This window comes from Sander vitreus, chromosome 13 (genome assembly GCF_031162955.1).
Source record: "Sander vitreus isolate 19-12246 chromosome 13, sanVit1, whole genome shotgun sequence".
Lineage (NCBI taxonomy): Eukaryota > Metazoa > Chordata > Actinopteri > Perciformes > Percidae > Sander > Sander vitreus.
The window spans coordinates 24,546,493-24,565,776 of record NC_135867.1 but is presented as its reverse complement, the minus strand read 5'-3'; the positions used below and the strand labels follow the sequence as shown (position 1 = coordinate 24,565,776).

The 19,284-nt window shown below is 45.7% G+C and overlaps 1 protein-coding gene across 1 annotated transcript in view; it reads right to left on the bottom strand.

The window, feature by feature from the left end:
* auts2a (activator of transcription and developmental regulator AUTS2 a) overlaps window positions 1-19,284 on the bottom strand; it is a 346,500-nt gene that overhangs the window by 20,708 nt on the left and 306,508 nt on the right. The window contains exon 6 of the mRNA XM_078265538.1: window positions 16,807-16,855. Coding sequence (XP_078121664.1) covers window positions 16,807-16,855 — 49 coding nt within the window. The remainder of the gene's footprint in view (window positions 1-16,806; window positions 16,856-19,284) is intronic.

Sequence of the window (19,284 nt, the reverse complement as noted above, 5' to 3'; positions counted from 1 at the left end):
AGAACATGAAATTGTAACATAGTATGAAAAAATGTGGATGAAAAACCTCCTCCATCCCTTGACATTGTGAATAAGAACTGCCATAAGACATGATATAACAGATCATTGGTATGCAGGCCTCTTTCAAGCTCGGTTTTTCATCTCACCTTTGTTGTTACTGTCCTGCAGTGGACCGCAGCTCATTAGCGCCATGCAGCTGGATTTATTGTTAGCATTTTTTAATGTGCTGCTAATATCACATTGAGCCTGCAGGGATAACAGGCCTGTGTATTAGTTGCTTAATGGACCTTCATCAGCAAGGTACTTGGATTGGTACAGCCATGTGCAAGACAAATGGCTCAGATCTTTGAGTGTACTGCGCTAAGAGCTACAGAGGGAGTGACAGGAGGCCTGGCAAAGTGAGATGCAGAACATTAGGAGGTTTATTATGGTGTTAGGTCATTACTGCGGAACTTAAGGGGATTTATTTAGCATACTATATTTCAATGTCATCCCTGGATACAACCTGGCCCCGTATAAATGATTAACAAACAAGCGCCAACAACATCATCTTTTTAAAGCTTGACTGGCAGACCAGCACCTGTCCTATTGAGAAATACATTAGCGCCCAACTCTTGCCAAAATCACTTTGCTAATCTCCCTCTCTCTCTTTCATGTGAGTGGATATGACAGCCTACACCCGGGCCTGGAGACATCCTGACAAATTGATGGCTGTTGAGACCTCTGCGACATCCCGAGCCTCTGCCCCTTGCCATCACCCCTTCCATCTCATCCTCCTCGAAATAGCACCGCGACGGCATTCTAAACCTTCACACTCATTTATGGGATTTCATCCAGGCCGTGGTCGCATAGCTCCAATTACACAAAACGTGTGTGTGTGTGTGTGTTCTGAGCAGAGGCAAAATGCAGAGAGGGCTGAGCCTGAAGCTGAGACCATGCCACTGTTGGTCAAACTACCAGAATACAGCATCAATCAAATATGCTAAGCCGCAGAATATGGACGGATGGATGGAAAATGTCTTGCAATCAGAATTGTATGTAAGCATGTAAGTACCACCTAGAAAATATACTTTAAGTATCAAAAGTAAAAGTGTATTTTATCGATGCATTCATGTTTAAACAGCATTTTGCTACAGCCAATTTTAATAACTTTCTATACAGTTAGGTAGTAAAAGTTATAACACTGCAATATGTTCTATGAGGAAATTACAGTTTTTTGTCAATACGTTGTCTGCCTTGTGATGATCGCCAATTTCAGGTAATCACCTACCAGTCTTTAATGTAGCAACACATCAGTGCCTGTGACCTTAGTGTTATTAAACTGAAGACACAACAGCACCCAAAATAGTAGCAGAACAATAGCCAACTTTGACTGCTGACATCTAGACGGCCATAAAGAGAAGGCAGGTCAGAGGCTGTGACAGCTGTGTAGCTGCTGACAGCATCTAGGAAACAGGTGCTAACAGGGAGGGGGGGAGCAGCCTGCTCTGCATTATGGCCTCAGGGGCACCAGATGATGCAACGACAGGTAACCTCTGACTGCAGGTCTATCCTGTCCCAGTGCCGTGCTGCAACACTAGCTGTTACTGCTGTCATTATCGTGTGCTGGGGACCGGGGTTTGTTCTTGTAACCAGCAACCAGACTAAGAGCCTACAGCTAGTGAGGCTGTACATATTCACAGTGGTTCTTTGTTCCAAATTCTAATGTCAGCATGCTAACATGCTGATGTTTAGCAGGTGTATTGTTGACCATGTTCACCATCTTATTTAGCATGTTAATATGCTAACATGTATTAATTAGCACTAAACACAAAGTACAGCTGAGGCAATATGTCATTAGTTTTTGGTCACACACAAGTAGTGGATTCCTTAAAAACCTGACCTGATGATGTTGCTTGACGAAAAAGATAAGGGATCAACGGAGTTATTACAGTTCATATTGAGGGGAACATAACATATATCATGACAATACATCTAATATTTGTCGAGACATTTCACTCAAAACCACAAATGTCAACTTCACATGGTGGCGCTAGAGGAAATGTCAGGGGATGACCTCAGTCGTTAGGATCCATCATTAAGGAATCATGAATGTCTGTACCAAATTTCATGGCAATCCATCCAGTAGTTTTTGAGATGTTTCAGTTTGGACCAAAGTGCAACAATGCTGTTATAGCGTAGCTAGAAAACAACAGAGGTGAGAACACAGGAACATTTTGTATATCATATTAAACATATGGATTTTATTTTTTTATTTGCTATTTTGACTGGCAAGCCAAAATATGTACTTTAGCAGCGTTTAGCTTGGTGTGAACGGGGATGGAAAATGTAGCCTGTAGGCACTGGATCTACAGCCTGGAATAAAAAAAAAAATAAAAAAAAGTATTTCTAAGGAGAAGCGCTGACATCTCCAAAACCCAGAGCTGTCTGTCACAGCTGACAGAGACTTTCGAAACTGCACTCACTCACTGTCGCCCCTGCAACTCTTTTTCTCTATCTGCGTCTGCTATTCTCCATTCTGTTCCCTGCTGTGCGGCAGTAAGCAGAATCATGCCCAAACCTCTCACAGATCACATCGCTCTTCCAGAGGCAACAATTTTACCACAGTCTAGCCGACACAGTGCATTTGTAGAAAACAAACGCACCACGATACCGGTGAATTGTGACAAACTATTTAATTTGGTCCAGAGACATTCTTCTAAAAACTGTGTGGGCTGGTGAGGATGGACTTGCAACAGCAGGTAAACAATGGCGGGGTTGTTGGCAGGAGGCTACAATTTTCTGCCCTTCATTTTGTCCTCTTCCCTCCGCACACATCATCATCACCCTGCATCTCCTCAGAAAACAGACAATACACAGTAAATACACAGAGGGAGACAGACTGTTTGCTCAATTGAATCAATTAAAGTGCACACTGTGCTGAACAAGGATTTGTGGCCCTCATTAAAAATTCCATCTTGCATTGGTATGTCTCAGTAAACATTAATTACAATCAGGATCTCTGTGCTGAGCTGAGCTTTCAGAAAGCTGGCAGAATAAAATCCCCCTTAAAAATATTCACAGTCCCCAGTTATGCACAATGTTTAAAAAGACAGTTTCCCTCAGGCCTTAGTCTGGAAACCATTTAGTCCCTGAAAAAAAGAAAGGAAAACACCGCAAACTCGCTCCACTTCTATCTCCATATTTAGTTTGACAACAGAATTAGAGTTGTAATTGAGCAGCAAGTGTTGACAGCGGTCTGACCTCAGGAGTGGTTTAGACAGCATATGTCTAAACCACTCCAGCGGGACCAGGCTGTTTATTTGTTCTTAATGAAGCCTGCAGTCGCATTAATGGCAGACAACTTTAACAGATCTCCCTCCCACACAGAAGAGACCAACAAACAGCAGGCCGCTCGTTTCTGTCAGAGCTCGCTCTCAATCCATCGTGTCCTCGCTACATAACACACTGCCCTTCCTTTTTGTGTCTGTCTTTGAAACAACTTGCCAGTTCATTAAGTACCACTACACATTGTAATGCAGTGCAATACAACTGCCCTTTAATGAGTACTACCTGTGTGAAACTTGCAATGACCACACACTCAGGGCAGGCTGTCTTTCTCCAGTTTGTCTCTTTCTTCTCTGGAAGTTCAGTGGATTATACCCTGGAGTTTGCATTAGTAGACGACATCTGAGCTCAACTGTCACGTCTGTGGGACTGGAAGACGTTCTAATACTCCTCTCTGGTACCCGAAATGGAGACAATCCATGTCGCCCAAGTCTGCACATTAACCAAGGGATTATATCCTCTACTGCAGAGACACTGCCCCACAATGCACCTCTGCAGCGGTATTACGTGACTGTCAGTTTGGAGTCTTGCTTAGAAGGTGGTTAATTGGTTAAAAGCTATAGGCAAATGTTTACAAATGTAATGTTGAGTAGAAGAGCTAAGACTTGCACTTTGGTCTAGTATCAGTTCACAGAGAAGATGTGTCGGTAACCTTAGCTGGGGAGGCTTTCTCCCTGATCTCATAGCCAAAGCCTCCAGAGGATCTCCAGTCTATTAGCTCCTTATCCCTCCCTTCTTCAGCTCGGAAGACTAACAGCATTAGCTGCTCTGAGACCAGTAACACCACACTGTGTGATACCCTCTCGTGTCTCCAGAGTGTCGGAGCACCTCGCAGCAATGAGTTCACAGCTCGCAGGCATGCATGTTGGACATGCCCCAGATGGGAGCTCAGGGCACTGGGGCCTGACAATGATGGACGCTCCCCTGCTGGCCCTCCCAGACTCTCTCTGTCAAGTCAGCAGCTCTCTAAAGCTAGAGCCCAGAGAGGGGTGTTGGGTTACACTGCCTGGGCTTCCCGCCGTGTGGAGGGTCTTGGACTGGAGCTGTTTTATTAGTGCTAGACTCCCAGGGGTGGCTGGGGAAGGGGAGTGGGAAGCTAAACAGAAATAAAGGTGGGGTTAGGTGAACAGGCCAACTATTCTGGCTGCGAGAGCATGATCAGTGAGATTCAGTGAGAACACCACAGCGTGCCGATATCCCATCGCAGTAACTCAAACCGCCACTTTAACAAGCAGTGATTGAGCAAAAGGCCATAAGGAGGCGGGAGGCAGGGGGAGAGTCGTTAAGTCGCCCCTTTTAACATCTATATTTGATGCCTGTCTCGTTTGGTTTATGAATGTTTTAAACAATGAATGTATTACAAGTTGTGAAGTCAAAGCAAGAGCGAACCTAAATATAAATAGTGTGTGTATATGCAGTGATGTCAGAGAGCGTGGTGCGCGCTTAACCCAGACATAAACCCCTGACTTCTCTTCGAAGATAGACTGTATGTGACTGTGATCCTCTGTGAAATTGTAGCAATCTGGGGGTAATTGGGCTTAGTAAGCCACTGAATGTTCTGACAGATGCAAGGCCATAGAAGAGCGGCTGCCAGACCACCGAGAACACACAATTACACATGTTTACAGTACAACCGAGTGCAAGAGAGAAAGGGAGGAGGAGGGTAACACAAGTGACAGAAAAGACTAGAAAGGGAAAGAAACTTGCTCTGTCCTGTCTCCTACCTTCGCTAGTATCCATCCGTGCTCCATTCATACTCTGTCTGGTAGAGCCAATGTGCTCTGTCTCGTCTCTCTTGTCATAATAAAGCCATTTACTAACAGAGAGCTGCAGCGGCGGCACTCTTCCACCCACAGTAGCTCCGATTACAGCTGCTCCTGTAATGGCTCCTAACAGGTTTCGCTCTCACCCTACCAGCATGTGGAGAATCTGCTGCCTTAGACAGCTCATGAGGCCTCAATGTTTGGACACCTTGCCTCCCCCCCAAAAAATAAAAAAAAACACCATCACCATCTTTTACATGAGGATGTATCGGTGGGATCAGTGGCAGCAGGGTGTCCCATTTCCAGCTCGCCTTTAGAGAACACATCTTTATATATCCCTGAGGGTATGAGGCCAGGCTGGAGGGAACGTAATGGGAGAAGTGTTGGGTCAGGGACTCGACGACGGGCATGCTGGCACAGGTGACCACCAGAATGGGTTGGGTGCAAAGCCGGCCAAGGGGCCAGACTCCACCTGCCCAGGCCTGTGCAGGGCATCCCTCAGGGGGGCACTGGTTGCCCGCGGCTGACAGATCCTCTGCGGGTTCGGCTGTCGTGCCCAGGCTCACTGAGGCTTTAAAATAACAGCAGCGTGTCATGAGGATCCATCCAGTCCACAGCAATTGGTGGTGTAAAACTACACCGAGAGACAAGGCAGCTGTGGAGCGAGTCACAACCATTTGACCTCAAACATGTCACATGTACGTAGGCCGGCTGATGGGACCTCTCACAGGGCCTGATAGCTCTACTAGTGAGGAGTGAGAAATGGTAGGTCTTCATTCTTTGTGTGTGTGTTGTTCCCTGGAGAGAGGCACAGAAGTCCCTGGTTGAGGATGTGAGACGCTTGCTGACATGTACTGTGGGCCTCTCAGCAGCCCCTACACTCACCCCTGACAGTTCAACATCATAGCAGTGTGCACGTTTGACCAATAACAAAGTATCACTGTGGATTCAGCCAGTATGCTAAAGTGCTCACCAGGTTTTAGAGTGTGCACATCTTCAGTGATTGTTCTCCCCAGACTAAAACACATTGTGTGTATCCTTGAGTTCTAACAAACATGCCGATTGTACTGTATTCCCCTCCTCATGAAACAATGTTTTTGAAATAGATTTCAAATCAATCATTGTTTACATCCCTGTTTGCTACAGTAGCTTGCAGTCTTCATCTTTACTGCCCTCATGGGCCAATATATGTCGATCAGCAGAATGGCATGAACCCGGCAGTAACCGAGGCCTCATAAAAACATCGCTCCATAACCCTAGCAGTGATCAAAAACTCACTTACACAGGGTACCTTTAAGAGGTAGTATTTGCTACCTGAAGTAAAGAGTGTAGAGTGCCCACATCCTAAAAAAAATTCTACAATACAGGTGTTGGGTAAAAAAATAAATCACTGAAATCATTGGTACAATGATTTGGTTGTTTGGCAAATGGATGTACCGTGCACCCTGTAACCCTGTGTGTGAGGGGTGGGTGGGAATAGGGTATTAATCTTGTTAAAAATCAATAAAACATACATACTGAAGGCACATCGCTGTGAAATAACAAAGATCTGTTTGATCAAAACTTGATTAAATGTATATGCTGGGAGGTACAGTAGCAGTACAGTGCAGATCCTGCGAAGTGCAGACTTGTGCAAACAACCAAACAACTGTTCTACAACTTGTTTATAATTTTAAATCCCTCATCCTCACATCATTCTATGTGCAGACATTTACAGCTGAAAGCCATTGCAGACTACCCTGGAAATCCAGAGTTCTCACGAGAGCACAATTTGAATTGGCTCAGCGAGTCACTCTGGCATTCAGTAATGATGCTCATTAACTATGCCCTTGTAGCCAAGTTGCACCAATCACATCGGTGTATCTGATATAGGTGGGCCAGAGGCGAGCTAAACAGATGACGACAGTTTAATTAACAGTTAGCTCCGCTGGTAGCTAAGCGTATGGGGCTCTGGATACGTCACCCTGTGTATTGTTGTGATTGGTTGTAGTGTTATCCAACTGCGTGCAGTGAGATTTTCAAATGCATGCTTGGTGCCGTCCCTCGAGTTGGGCGACTTTCATTACTCAATGCCAGATCTTAATCCTTTCGGATTTGGGTCTGGATTTCCAGGCTAATTGCAGACCACAACTCAAGGCATAAACCATCATTGACTCCCGCTCGAAAATAAAGGCGCTTAGCATGCTTTGTTGCCATTGCACAGCCCAGCTGCTTTGATTTGCATTTCTGCTCCAGGCTGGACAATAGAACTGTGTCTGTCTCTTTCTTATTTTTGTGTTGAATTTCACCAAGGTGACTAGCCAATCTCGGCCTATCCCTTCAATAAAACAGGGTGCTTTGGAAATTCAAGCAGAATTAGGCGACGGGCAAAAAGCTTTGACTAGAGGTTGGTATGTGATGGGAATTCTAAGACAATGCTGTTATGATCCAACATTGACTTGCGCTCCTGGCCTAAACACAACTTCATATCCTGCAGTATCAAATACACTCACCACAGGCATCATGTCACCCAACGGGTGCAATGCACAGGCACCTTTTCAGCACAGTGTCGGAACAATGTTAATTAAACTATCGTGTCAAATCACTAACCCAGAGCAAAAAAGAAATGAGTCAGAAAACAACCACCAGAATATCAGAATACTGAAAGTTCAGCACAACTTAAGCATGTCACAACAGACTGGCTGGCACTGCAACATGTGTTTCTTGTCAGTCACTGTGGCAGCTCAGAGGAACAATAGACAATCGCCTATTGAGCCAACAAACTTCACAGACATGCTTAAATCTCAATTACAGTCATATGCTCATAAAAACCCACACCCACTCATAAACACTTTCTCTCACTCTTTTTCTCTCTCTCTCTCACACACACACACACACACACACACACACACACACACACACACACACACAAACTCTACCAGTCAACAGGTCCAACGTGACTCTGGTTGAGGCTCATTGTACTGCAGCTCTACTGTATGTCTGCTACCTGGATGTTTTCTAGTGTTGGCCTGTCCTCCATGAAGCCCTGTCAGCCTGTCAGCTAAGCCCAACGGACTGTACCAAACCAGCCCATGGGGGTAGGGGGTGATCGGTTAATTGTACAGCTGGCTCCTCTGAGGTGATAGACAGCCTTGGCTCTATCCTTTTTCCTTTTGAGACTCTCCAATTGCATCAATGGGTGTTGATGCTCTGCTCACCCATTATAGTGTCAAGTGTAGAAAAAGCCCTCTTTCTTTCTTTCTCTCTTGCTCCTGTCCCCCCCCTTCAGCCAGGAGGCAGAGTATGAGAGTAACTGGCTTGCAGCAATAAGGAGAGTGACAGCTCGAGCTGACACGCTGACACCACCATGATTTCACCGGGGAGAGAGGCGTGGAGGGCTGGAAAGAGAAATCTGTCCCCAGAGAGTCATCAGTCTTGGCCTCTTTCACTTTCTTTCAAATGGGGCCAACTGGTTTTACACACATACACGGCTGCTTGCAAGGATCAGATTCAATACAGCCTACCCTGAGTGTTCAAACGGTAAAAGAAAAACTCATTCCAGAGGGGAAAGAAGAATGCATGGATCAGATGTCTTAAAATCTGGTGAAGTATAAATTTGCATGTAGCCTTTTCTCTTCTTAAATCTTCTCCAGCATTACAGGAGCGGCTGATGCGTCTCCGTGCATGTGAGTGTGAGCGTGTCAAGTGCTGTCTCATTACCCCCTTGCTCAGGTTTCACTGCAGTTGGATTAGCAGGACACCCGGGGCAGAAACGAAGCTGTTAATGGCCGTCTCTCCTCTCCTATCCACTTGTACCCCCCCCCCCCCCCTTTAGCCTAGAAATGCTGTGTGGTCTGTTGATGTGGTGGTAAACCTAGCCATCGCTCACAAAAGGGGAAGCGGGGAGATGTAACCAGGGCTAAATTCTCACCCTCTTATCTTTGCTCGCAGCCCCCTTTTTCAGGAAACCTCAGTGCAGCCACATCAACATGCTTTTCAAAATAACACCACATATTAGCTGAGAGCTGTTGGCAGGCTTCAGGGTGATGAGCTATGGCTGTGGGGCTGCAATACTTGGCGGGTTAGTGTAGGGGAGGCAGGTTGGGATTTGAGCTGTTTATTTGAACTGCACCGTCGTCCAAACAGTCAGCTGCCTCTCTGCTCCCTCGTCAAGCCTCGGAGCTTAAGCTGGGATTGTGTTGTTGGTGGGGAGAGAACAATTTGATATCCCCCTTTGGGCATCGGCCGCCCTGAGCTTGGGTTACTTTAAGGGAACAATGCGGCCTCTGTCCACGGCCTCCTACTCGGCGAAGACGGGGGCTCAGACAGGCTCGCTAGTGTCAGGCATGGCCAGGGGGTTCATACATCACATCACCACACTGAACACTAACTGAGCGTACGGTTTAGGGAAAAAGCTTCCAAACACGGCTTCCCAGCTTTGAGCCTCTAAATGGCCCAGCAGAGCCCCCGTCTCAGCAAGCTAAGAGCTAAACCAGACGTTTGCTCTTGGCTTGAAAGGCCTGAAAAGCAATCCCTTCTGAGATTTTGGTTTTTGTACAACAGTGTTTACAGTAAAACCTGACACGTGGAATAAAGAGGGGATGCTGGAACCCTGAAATCAAACAGCCCCCTCCAGGAGCAGCTTAATCTGTAACAGATGGTGACAGTCCGATGGACGTTGATGGTTTTGGGCAGCCTTCTAAGAACAGTGGCCAAAAGCCAGAGATGATGCACCAAAGAATAGAGATAAAATTGAACATTATGTTACACTTTGTTTATATCAAATGCACATGTTTTCAAATGTCTTTTCCAGGATATGACTTTACCCACCACAAATTAACCATGTCCTCTCCACCTGCTATACTAAAAGTCTCAACCTAGCTTGAGATCACACCTAACACCAGGGGGCGATGTTGCACTAAAGGTCGGCCCCATCACATCTTCCCAGCACTCCTAGTCGTAGTTAGTAGCCTGTGGAAATGGGGTGAGACAAATGAAAGCCAGGCAATGTGTGTGCAGAGCAGAAACACATGCAAGGGATCTGAAAACGTCTGCTAACAAACCAGGATCCTGCTCTATAGTCCTCTCTAATCTGCCCTGCGGCTCATCGGGGCTTTTTTTCTGCCCTGCATATTTATGAGGCTCAGAGACGGTGAGAGGGGAAAAAAAATAACCTCTTTTCTTGTGGGAGCAATTAAAGCCTTGCTATCATCAATCCTGCTCAGAGTCCTCATGCTCTGTCTCTGCTTTTTGTGTTTACACTTTCATTTCCACAGTACTGACCCTTGTATGGCACTGCAGGAGTGGAGAAGGAAACAGACTCCTTTTCCCAACCTCTTCCCTTTTTTAAAAAAACAAAACAAACACTGCAGCTTTAAGACGGCAGACACAAAGTCAGATTTTAAGAATCCTTATACACGATTCCTACACTAACAGTTGAGGATTACACAGATTACAGCACTGGTCATTTATTTGATGCAGGAAAAACATAAACCTTAAACATGATGGCAACGCCTTGCAGTGTCTGTAGAATCCAAAAAATTATTTAATGCTTAACATTGAAACATCGGTGGCCTTCTGGCATCGGTGGCCATATCATCCTCCATCCTCCATATCATCCAAAATGGGTGGTGCTATAAACTTTGCTCATCAGGGGTATTTATTATTATTTTGACCAAATCCTACTTCATGCTGCTCAAAGCAACACCAACACCTCTAGGGTGAATCGTTTCCCAGTGAACAGTTACGTTTTATCTGCTGTGTTAATCCCATCTCCTTTTTAGTGCATGTGTCTGCAAAGCTGCTATGCTGCATTTCTGGGACACAGGCCCTCAAGTTATTCACCAGAACCAAAATGTATTTGCTACAATGAGGCAGCAACGGTTACTTTAAAACACTGAGATTTGGAGAGGCGGCGAGGTGGAAATGACTGGGGGGGGGGACCTTGAGAAGGGGAAAGGCAGATAGAAGAGTAGATGGTTCCAGACCAGCACTCCTGCTGTTATGCATGCACACATGTGCTCACACACTAATGTGCACATACACCTCTAAGCCACCATGAGGCCTCATACAGTGGTCTGCTCTCTCTCCCTCTTTGGCAATGTCACCTCTACCACAGGGACTAAAGACTGACACAGGCATAATTGGCCTGAACACACTAACAGTGCACTGGGAATGGCTGAGTCTTGATGTATGTGTGTGTGTGTGTGTGTGTGTGTGTGTGTGTGTGTGTGTGTGTGTGTGTGTGTGTGTGTGTGTTCGGCTGGTGTTTTGACCCTGTTAATGCTGCAAAGTTGGCAGGAGAGTGGCTGTTGTCACTTTGGATCAGTGGATGCTGGTGAAGGACCTCTCCTGGGAAGAGACTGGTGCTTTCAACACCTCCATCCACTTTCACTGGTCCATCGTCAACATATGTCAAGGACATGGTGCCAGTAAAACACCTAAAAAAATGCATGATGCTTGCTTTCAAAAAATACTTACTAAAATACAAACTAGTATTTATCTGTTTGTCTACAGGACCTGCAGCTTTGTCACAACCCTTCATTTGAAAAACTGCATGTAGTAGAAGCCAAAACATCACAGTAAAAACTGGGTTTTTTTAATCAGCAAAGACAAGCAAGACAAGAAATATTGTGTCTTTATCATTATAATCCTCAATATTGTCTTGGTAGCCAAGCCAGATTCAATAAACTGAGCATGCTTACATAAATCCTTCTACTTTACCTAGAACAACAAAAAATATGCCACAGAGCGTTCCATAGAGACGTGAGAGAAACAGACATGTACAGTATACAGATGCTCGCCATTCAACCTTGACTGGCTGCTAAATCGCCACATATCTCAGTGTGGCAGACACAAGGGGGCCAGCAGGAAAACTAAGACCTTTCACTTTGATCTCTGGAGTGCAGCCCATTTAAATGTTTGTGTTTGAGATGTAGACCTTTAATTTTGGCCTGATGGGTTCCAGGCTCTTTGGGTTTAGCGTGGCATGTCGGATATCAGAGTGTTTACACAGTCTCCCTCCAGCTCTCCTGGTGCTGAAATAAGTGCATTAAGATGGATGGATTTACTTAGTCTCTAACCTCGCAACTCGGGGAACAAACTCTGAATGACCTCTTTGTGTTGCTGGAGTGGAGGGCAGGAGACTGACCCACACTGCTGTATGTGTGTGCACCAACAGACCCATTCACAACATCTCCTTAAAAGTGATCCTCAATCAACAAGCTTCTGCCAAGTGGGCACCAACTAGACCCGTGGTCTCACATTCAGCATTTACGTGACCGAGGTATCTGCCACATATTCCAGAATAGGACCTGATTGCATATGCTATGACTGTAACAGGTGACGGAGGAGAAAAAGACAACACCAATTGTGGTAAAAGAAAATATTAATCAGGATACACGGTGGTCTGATTGTGCTCTTTCTTGGCAACAAACCTGACTGACAAATCTCTTTGTCACAGAATCACTAAGTAGAGTCTATTTGTTAGGCTAAAACTAAACAAAGAAGTCTAGAAGACCAACTCTTTGCAGCTTAGACCAGGAGTAATGGGATCAATACGTTTAAATGTGATTTTTAAATATGTACAGTTGGAAATGTTGCCATATTTCTCTGCCTGCGGGCAGACAGTAAATGTGAGCTGTAGACATGGGGGCTGGGCCGTTGTTTGCCACAGCGAGGCAGTAAATCAGCCAGGGCTATCCTTGATTTGTTAACCTTTGTTTGGCTGTGTCAGCAGATGAGGCATGGCTGGAGCGGCCCCTTTCATGCTCATGAAATACAGCCTCTCTCTCTGTGTTTACAGCCAGGAAGGGGGGGGGGGGGTCAGGCCTTCACTCTGTGCAGCACAGGATATTGAGCTTCCTTTACCCCTTAGAGAAACATTAGATGCTCCTAGCAGGGGATGAGTAACCAACAGAAGCAAAGACCACTGGGGGAACGCCTGGAGTCTGCTTCAGTGATGCATCATTCAGACTCAAATCCTTCAGATCCCTGTCTTATTTCTAAAAACATGCAGGGTTATTAAATATCAAAAGAGCATTTTTGATTTGAATTAAAGCTTGTGTTTGAGCCAAAACAACACAGCTTTATTCCAGCAGTTGTGTCTGGAGGGAGGAGGCAGCGACCTCTCTGGCCTCCCGGCTCCTGGCGGGGAAAAAAAGACCGTCCTTGACTGCACCAGTTCATCAGGACGAATGAAAGGCCAATGGTAGTCAGGTCATCTTTCCACTGTGCATAAGGTCAAGTTCCACAGGCCGCCCTGATTCCCTGACACACAAACCCACACAGACGGCCGAGGTCAGCACGGGGGCAGTGCAGGGAGCTTGGGGCAGAAATCCAACACTGGTGCTGTGAAAGGCCAACCTTCTCTTTCCAGTCCGCTGAATGATTTAGGGAGCTGCCTGGGTGATTTGTGCCGTGATTGTTGCTCTCTATATCACTTGAAATTACAGCAGGTGGCGGTCCAACAGCCTGGAAGTACACACAGCTCCATCACCAGTCCACCTCTCAGGAAACATAGAGAGAATGAGGCGGAGAAAAAAACAAGCTCTCAGCTCCCTCCCACACAGAAGTATTACACTCACAGGCAATTTCGCTGCCAGCGGAGCTCTCTATGACAATCCGGGGAGCTCTTCAGCTCTGATATCTGCCAGAAAAGTTCACCTCCGCTTTTCTCTTTACACTATTTTCTTTTAACAATGCCATCAGCACTGCCAATTACACCTTCCGCATCGCACATTATTCTCTCCCCTGGTGACAGACGCACTCAAGCCCAACACACTTCACAGGCGGTACTCTTCACGCTGGCACCAGCCCTGGGTCTCGCTGTAGCACCGCTTCATTTTCACATTAACTCCAGTAAAGCATGGTGAAATCAGCATTATGCAGGGGGTTTGAGAATCACTACACTGTGCACCTCAATTCACCCCCGCACTGTACATCTGAGACACAGCTGCAGGAGATGTCTCATGAGGGACTAGCTTCTCCAATATATCTACCAAATGAAAATCTACAGTGCTCATTCGCTACACCCTGAAACTGAAAAATGTCAAATCGTGAACGCGGTTTGAATGTGACTTTGATAATATGTAATTAAAAATGCTTAAAGATTGTAGCATTACTTAATCCATTGTCTAGTTTTTTGCAGTTTTAGTCCAAAACATCTTTTCTATTCTAAGTAGATTCCACACACCAGACTCCACAGTTCACCGATTAGAACATTTTCAAGCCTACTCTTGATAAATGCCACTGCGGAGCTTTTTAAATGTCATCCAGCATTATCTTAATCTTCGCTCAACAAACAATGCGCAGTGAGCTTAGTCTATGCTCTCCAATGACTGCACTAAGTCCCTGGGACAGCTTGTGGATTGACAATATCATAAAGGATGGGAATGTACCCGGGTGACAAGATATTACTGCCCTGGGACACAGCTTTAATCATTTGATAGATCTGTCTGCGGGCCTTTGTGGTGACACGGTTTGTCATCCTCAGTATCTGCGCAGCCCAGCACTACAATCCACTCCCTGGACAGCAGTCACAGCCTTAATAAGGCTTGGTTACCAATTTCTACCTGTGGCGCCTTGGAAACAGCTAAGCCTTTATTTCACTGGTGGCAAATAGACTACTCCACGTCTTTTTTTTTGACTGGTGCTTACTCTCCTGCAGAGCAAATGAATCAGGTTAGCTGGCTGACACCTGCGGGCACATTGACAAGCGCGGTAATTAGAGCTAACATTTAATGACTCTTAGTTAATGGAATCCATTCCTGGCTAAACTGAACCCAGAGTGAGCAGGAAGCAGGGAGAAAAACAGCAGTGAGTGATGGTGACTTCAAGCTCCACATTAGACAACTATGCAGAGTTGACACTGACGGGGCCCGAGGTGCAGCCGACACAAGAGGGGAAGAAAACAAATCAACGTTTGATAACACAAAAGCCACATTCTCATCAGATGGATTTTCTTTTTAAAATGCAGTGTAGGCCTCAGGCGGAAAGGGAAAAAAAAACATCATGGCTCTTGAGCATGAAAAAATACACTGTAATTACTGAGTAGGTGAGAAGGATGTGAGATTAAAAGATGAGGAACCAGCACTAAATCTTCTAAGAGACCTGAGATTGCCCTGGGCTTGTTTCTAGTCTTGCTGCAGAGAATAAAAGCCAACTGTCAGTCATTACCAAAGCTACACATCAGCAGCTGAATTACAATGGCCTTCTCATACCTTGGCTTAAGGTATCTTCATGTGTCTAACTTTTGTCCCAATCAGCCACAATGGGAGAGGCTGAACCCTACAGCCCAAAGAGCACTTTATGCGTATCAACAAGAAAGCACACACATAGTCAAACAAACGGATTCTTTTTGCATATGCCTTTTGGCAAATATTGACACTCCTCATCCCATAAACGAGCCTCTCTCCCCATATCTGTTGGCGCTGTTGCTTGTTCTGGGGTTGGATTGCATGGGAGTAATGGTAAACCTCTCCAACAAATACCCACCCGACTCTTTGAATTTCAACACCACTCTCCATTAAAATACCAGTGGTCCCGCTTCTCCCTGCACCTGGATTCTTTTACTGGCCTTTAGCAATAGCGGCAAGCATTAGCATATGGCAGGAGAGGAGGAGGGGACAGAGATGGTAAAAGGAAAGAAAAGAGGCGCTATTTAAATGGGGATAGGGGTGAGAGTGGACTATCATGCAGCAGAGAGAAAGCGTATTTTGTGTACTGTTTCCCCAGTCAGGTCCTTTCATAGAGGGCAAGAGAGGGGGGCCCTCTGTTGATTTAGGCTGCACAAAGGGGGCCTTAATCCTTTCAAGGGAACCAAATCAGTCCACAGAGAAGCACGTTCAAAAGGAAACCTCCCTGTCAAGCATGGCCATTGAGCCCTCCCAATGGACGCCACAAATCAAGCCCTGGAGGGAATCAAAGGCCAGAATGTGGGAAATGTGTTTGGAGGTCTGTGTGGTGGAGAGTGCAGGGCTACGAGGAAGAGAGAGAGAGAGAGGGGTGGGGGGACCTCTCATCAGCAATCGTCCCTGTTCCTGCCACAGCCCTGAAGGGATCATAACCCTTGTCTGCTAGCCTCCCTCCTGCCCTGCATGGTAACTCACCCCCATTACAGAGGAATGTCCATTCACGCGGGGCACCTCCATTATCCCTAAGCCAGAGAAAATGGGGCTGCTTTTAACAGCAAATTAGTGACTTGATAATGAGGTCACATGTGGTGTTGGCACACAGAGGCCATAAACAGATGCCTCTCCTGCACTTACTTCAGTCCCTGCAGCATTAGTACATCCTCCTCCTCCTCTGGCTGCAGCACAAGCCCTGGTGCATCTCAGCACATTTGCAACAAAGTGTCACCAAAAACATCTTACATATATGTAACGACAACAGCCTAAATTACCTTTTGAGTTTGCACATTTTAATGATTCCATCTCATGAAACACTGGCAGAGAGATTTTCACGTCTGCTTGGCGAGAACTATATATATATATATATCATACTGTATATACTGTATATCATATATCATACTGTGCACCTTAGGTAAATTGAATCAGCTTTGTGGGTGTGATGTGTTATTGCTGTTGCATTATCTTAAACCACCGTACATAAACATGACAATCGCCACACTGGGACAATGCACACCAGTTTCAACATGGTAATACCACCAGGGGAATAGCAATACACCTGCAGCGTTGTATTGACATTTCAGCACGGTAAAACGAAAAAATGTCTGTACCTTTAACTGCAGCTGTGCTGAAAAATTTCTCTGAGCTGGCATCGGAGACCTGGAAAAGAGGAGATTGGAATTAAAAATATAACACAGTACTATATCATTTTCCACCAGAATGTCCAAACCCGCTGCTAGATAGCATGTCTGGGGACAGTGCAGAGCAACGACTGCTCACTGAGAGGATAGTATCAGGTTATGGTAAATAATTATTACACTTACGTCACCAAACTTTCCTTTTAAGGGGTAGGTAAAATTTATGATGTGGTTTAAATATAGGCTATATCTTATGATTTGTACTTGATCTGTGCTCTCAATTTTAACAATCTTCAAGATCAAAATTTAATTCATTTTAGGCCAAGACATATCCAGGGTCGGTATCCTGTCATGGTTAAAATTATCTCTATCATTTTTTGGGTAACCAGGGCATCATGATCAAACCCAGTCTGAAACTAAACAAGCGGCTCTTCATATTCCCGCCACTTGGTGGCACTGTTGCTCCGTGACAACACAGCTCCATCCTCTGCACAGCACCAACGGCATCACTCAAAGGTGCCGTGATGGGATTTATACATGAATAACAAAAGGCTTATATAGGTGAAAATACTGAGTCGCAGATTAAATATATTTCACGACATTTAGGTGAAAGATTAATGTATTACAAAGTGACGAAAGAAACAGGACAATACCCGCTGAGCTGCACATGACACAGGTTTCTCTGAATAAAATGAATGTCTAAGAACTGGCTATGTGGATTTCCTCACCTCGGATTTTTTTTTTTATGCTAAATTCGGGTAGCAGGGTTCCATTTCCTTGTGATATAATAACCTTAAGCGTCCAGTGATAGCTTAAGTATGCGACTCATGTCTGTTATCCCGACGTCTGTCTGTTATTTAAGGCTGCAGAAGACGCGAAGTATTGTAATAACACAAATACAACTAAAAAAAGTGCTAATGAACATTTAAATGCATGTTGTTTTATTGTTAGATAAGCAACCTTGTCATGAAGCTCATCAAGGTTCACTCACTAATGCAACACTGACAGCATGTAAACAATGAAAGCTGCAGAATAAATGACAGCATAAGAGAGGTGGCACGGAAATGGTTATCATTCTGAAAATTCCACTAAGACCATTCTGCTCACGATCACACACAAATATGAATATTATAAGCGCCTCAGAGCCGGCGCGCATACCTTAGATGTGGCAAGGTTAGCAAGAAGGCAAATAAGTCGGGATATTACTTCTCAGTCTGGTAAATATGGCCGCGTCTCACATTCTGCTTTTCAAATAATATAATCCACACAAGAGGCGGCGAAGTCTACTCCGTTCAAATTGAGGACAGCCATGCGGAGAGAGAAGAAACCTTTCCAAGAAAAACACAAAAAATCCAAAGCCGACCACAAAGCTACTGCGCCTTTTGGACAAAGGGAACCATGTGTCTCGCCACGGAGAGCTTCTGCAACAGCACTGAGGCGGCGAGAGAGAGAAAAAAAATCCCCTGATCCACCTTTTTTTCCTTCCTCGGGACACAGTGTGATTTTGTGCACGAATATTCTCCTGTCGGAAACATCCGTCAGAGGTAACCAACAGGATCCGGGAGGTTTTGTGTGTCGGTGCGCAGGGAGAGAGAGGGGCTGCGTCCGACGGAGCGAACCAATCCAACAAAGCGCACGGCCAGTTTCCTCTGTAGAGACAGAGACGGAACCAAATCACACAAGCTGTGAGCAAAACTTCACAAGGTATAAGCCCGCTGTCGATGTGTGTTCAGCTGCAGAGCCTGTCTTCCGTGCTCTCTCTGAAGGATCCCGGGTCGTGGGCACACAAGAGCCTCTCCCCATCCGCTACCAAGCACCAGACAAACTCCCATTCATCCAGCGACTGGCTGCCTGAGTGCTGCTGCTGCTGCTGGCTTCACGGTCGGGTCCTCCCACTTCCTGATTTACAGGCGGACTTGGATATAACCTCAGTCGAGCTCCTTCAGAAGACAAACACACGTATGTCTTTTGGGGTTCTGGACCACTTGGAGTTCGGCTGCAGAGGCGCACATCTGCGCTTTTACCTTTTGCGTAAATGGCGCGCAAAAGGAGAGACAGCAGCGCACCAGAGCCAGATAAGAGGGAGAGGAAGGAAGAGAGCGAGAGCGAGAGAGAGAGCGAGAGAGAGCGAGAGAAGAAGAGAAAGGAGGGAGGGAGGGGAGAGCGGAGGCAGAAACATATTCTGTCTTCCACTCTGTACTGAGTGAGATGATGTCAGCCCCTAATGAATTCCCCAGTAGGGTGCTGCTTCTATGAGGGGAGGAAAAACAAAACGCTCCTCTATGAGCAGCATGCACCTCCTCACAGCCCACAGGCTGGTCTTCCTGTTGGATCAACTCCCACTGCACTGGCCTGAAGGGAGGTCAGCTGGTAATATAAAAAGCACTTTGGGTTCAGCCTTCAATTTGAGCTTTGAGCTCTCTGTGGCCCACCCTGACAGACCTAACAAGC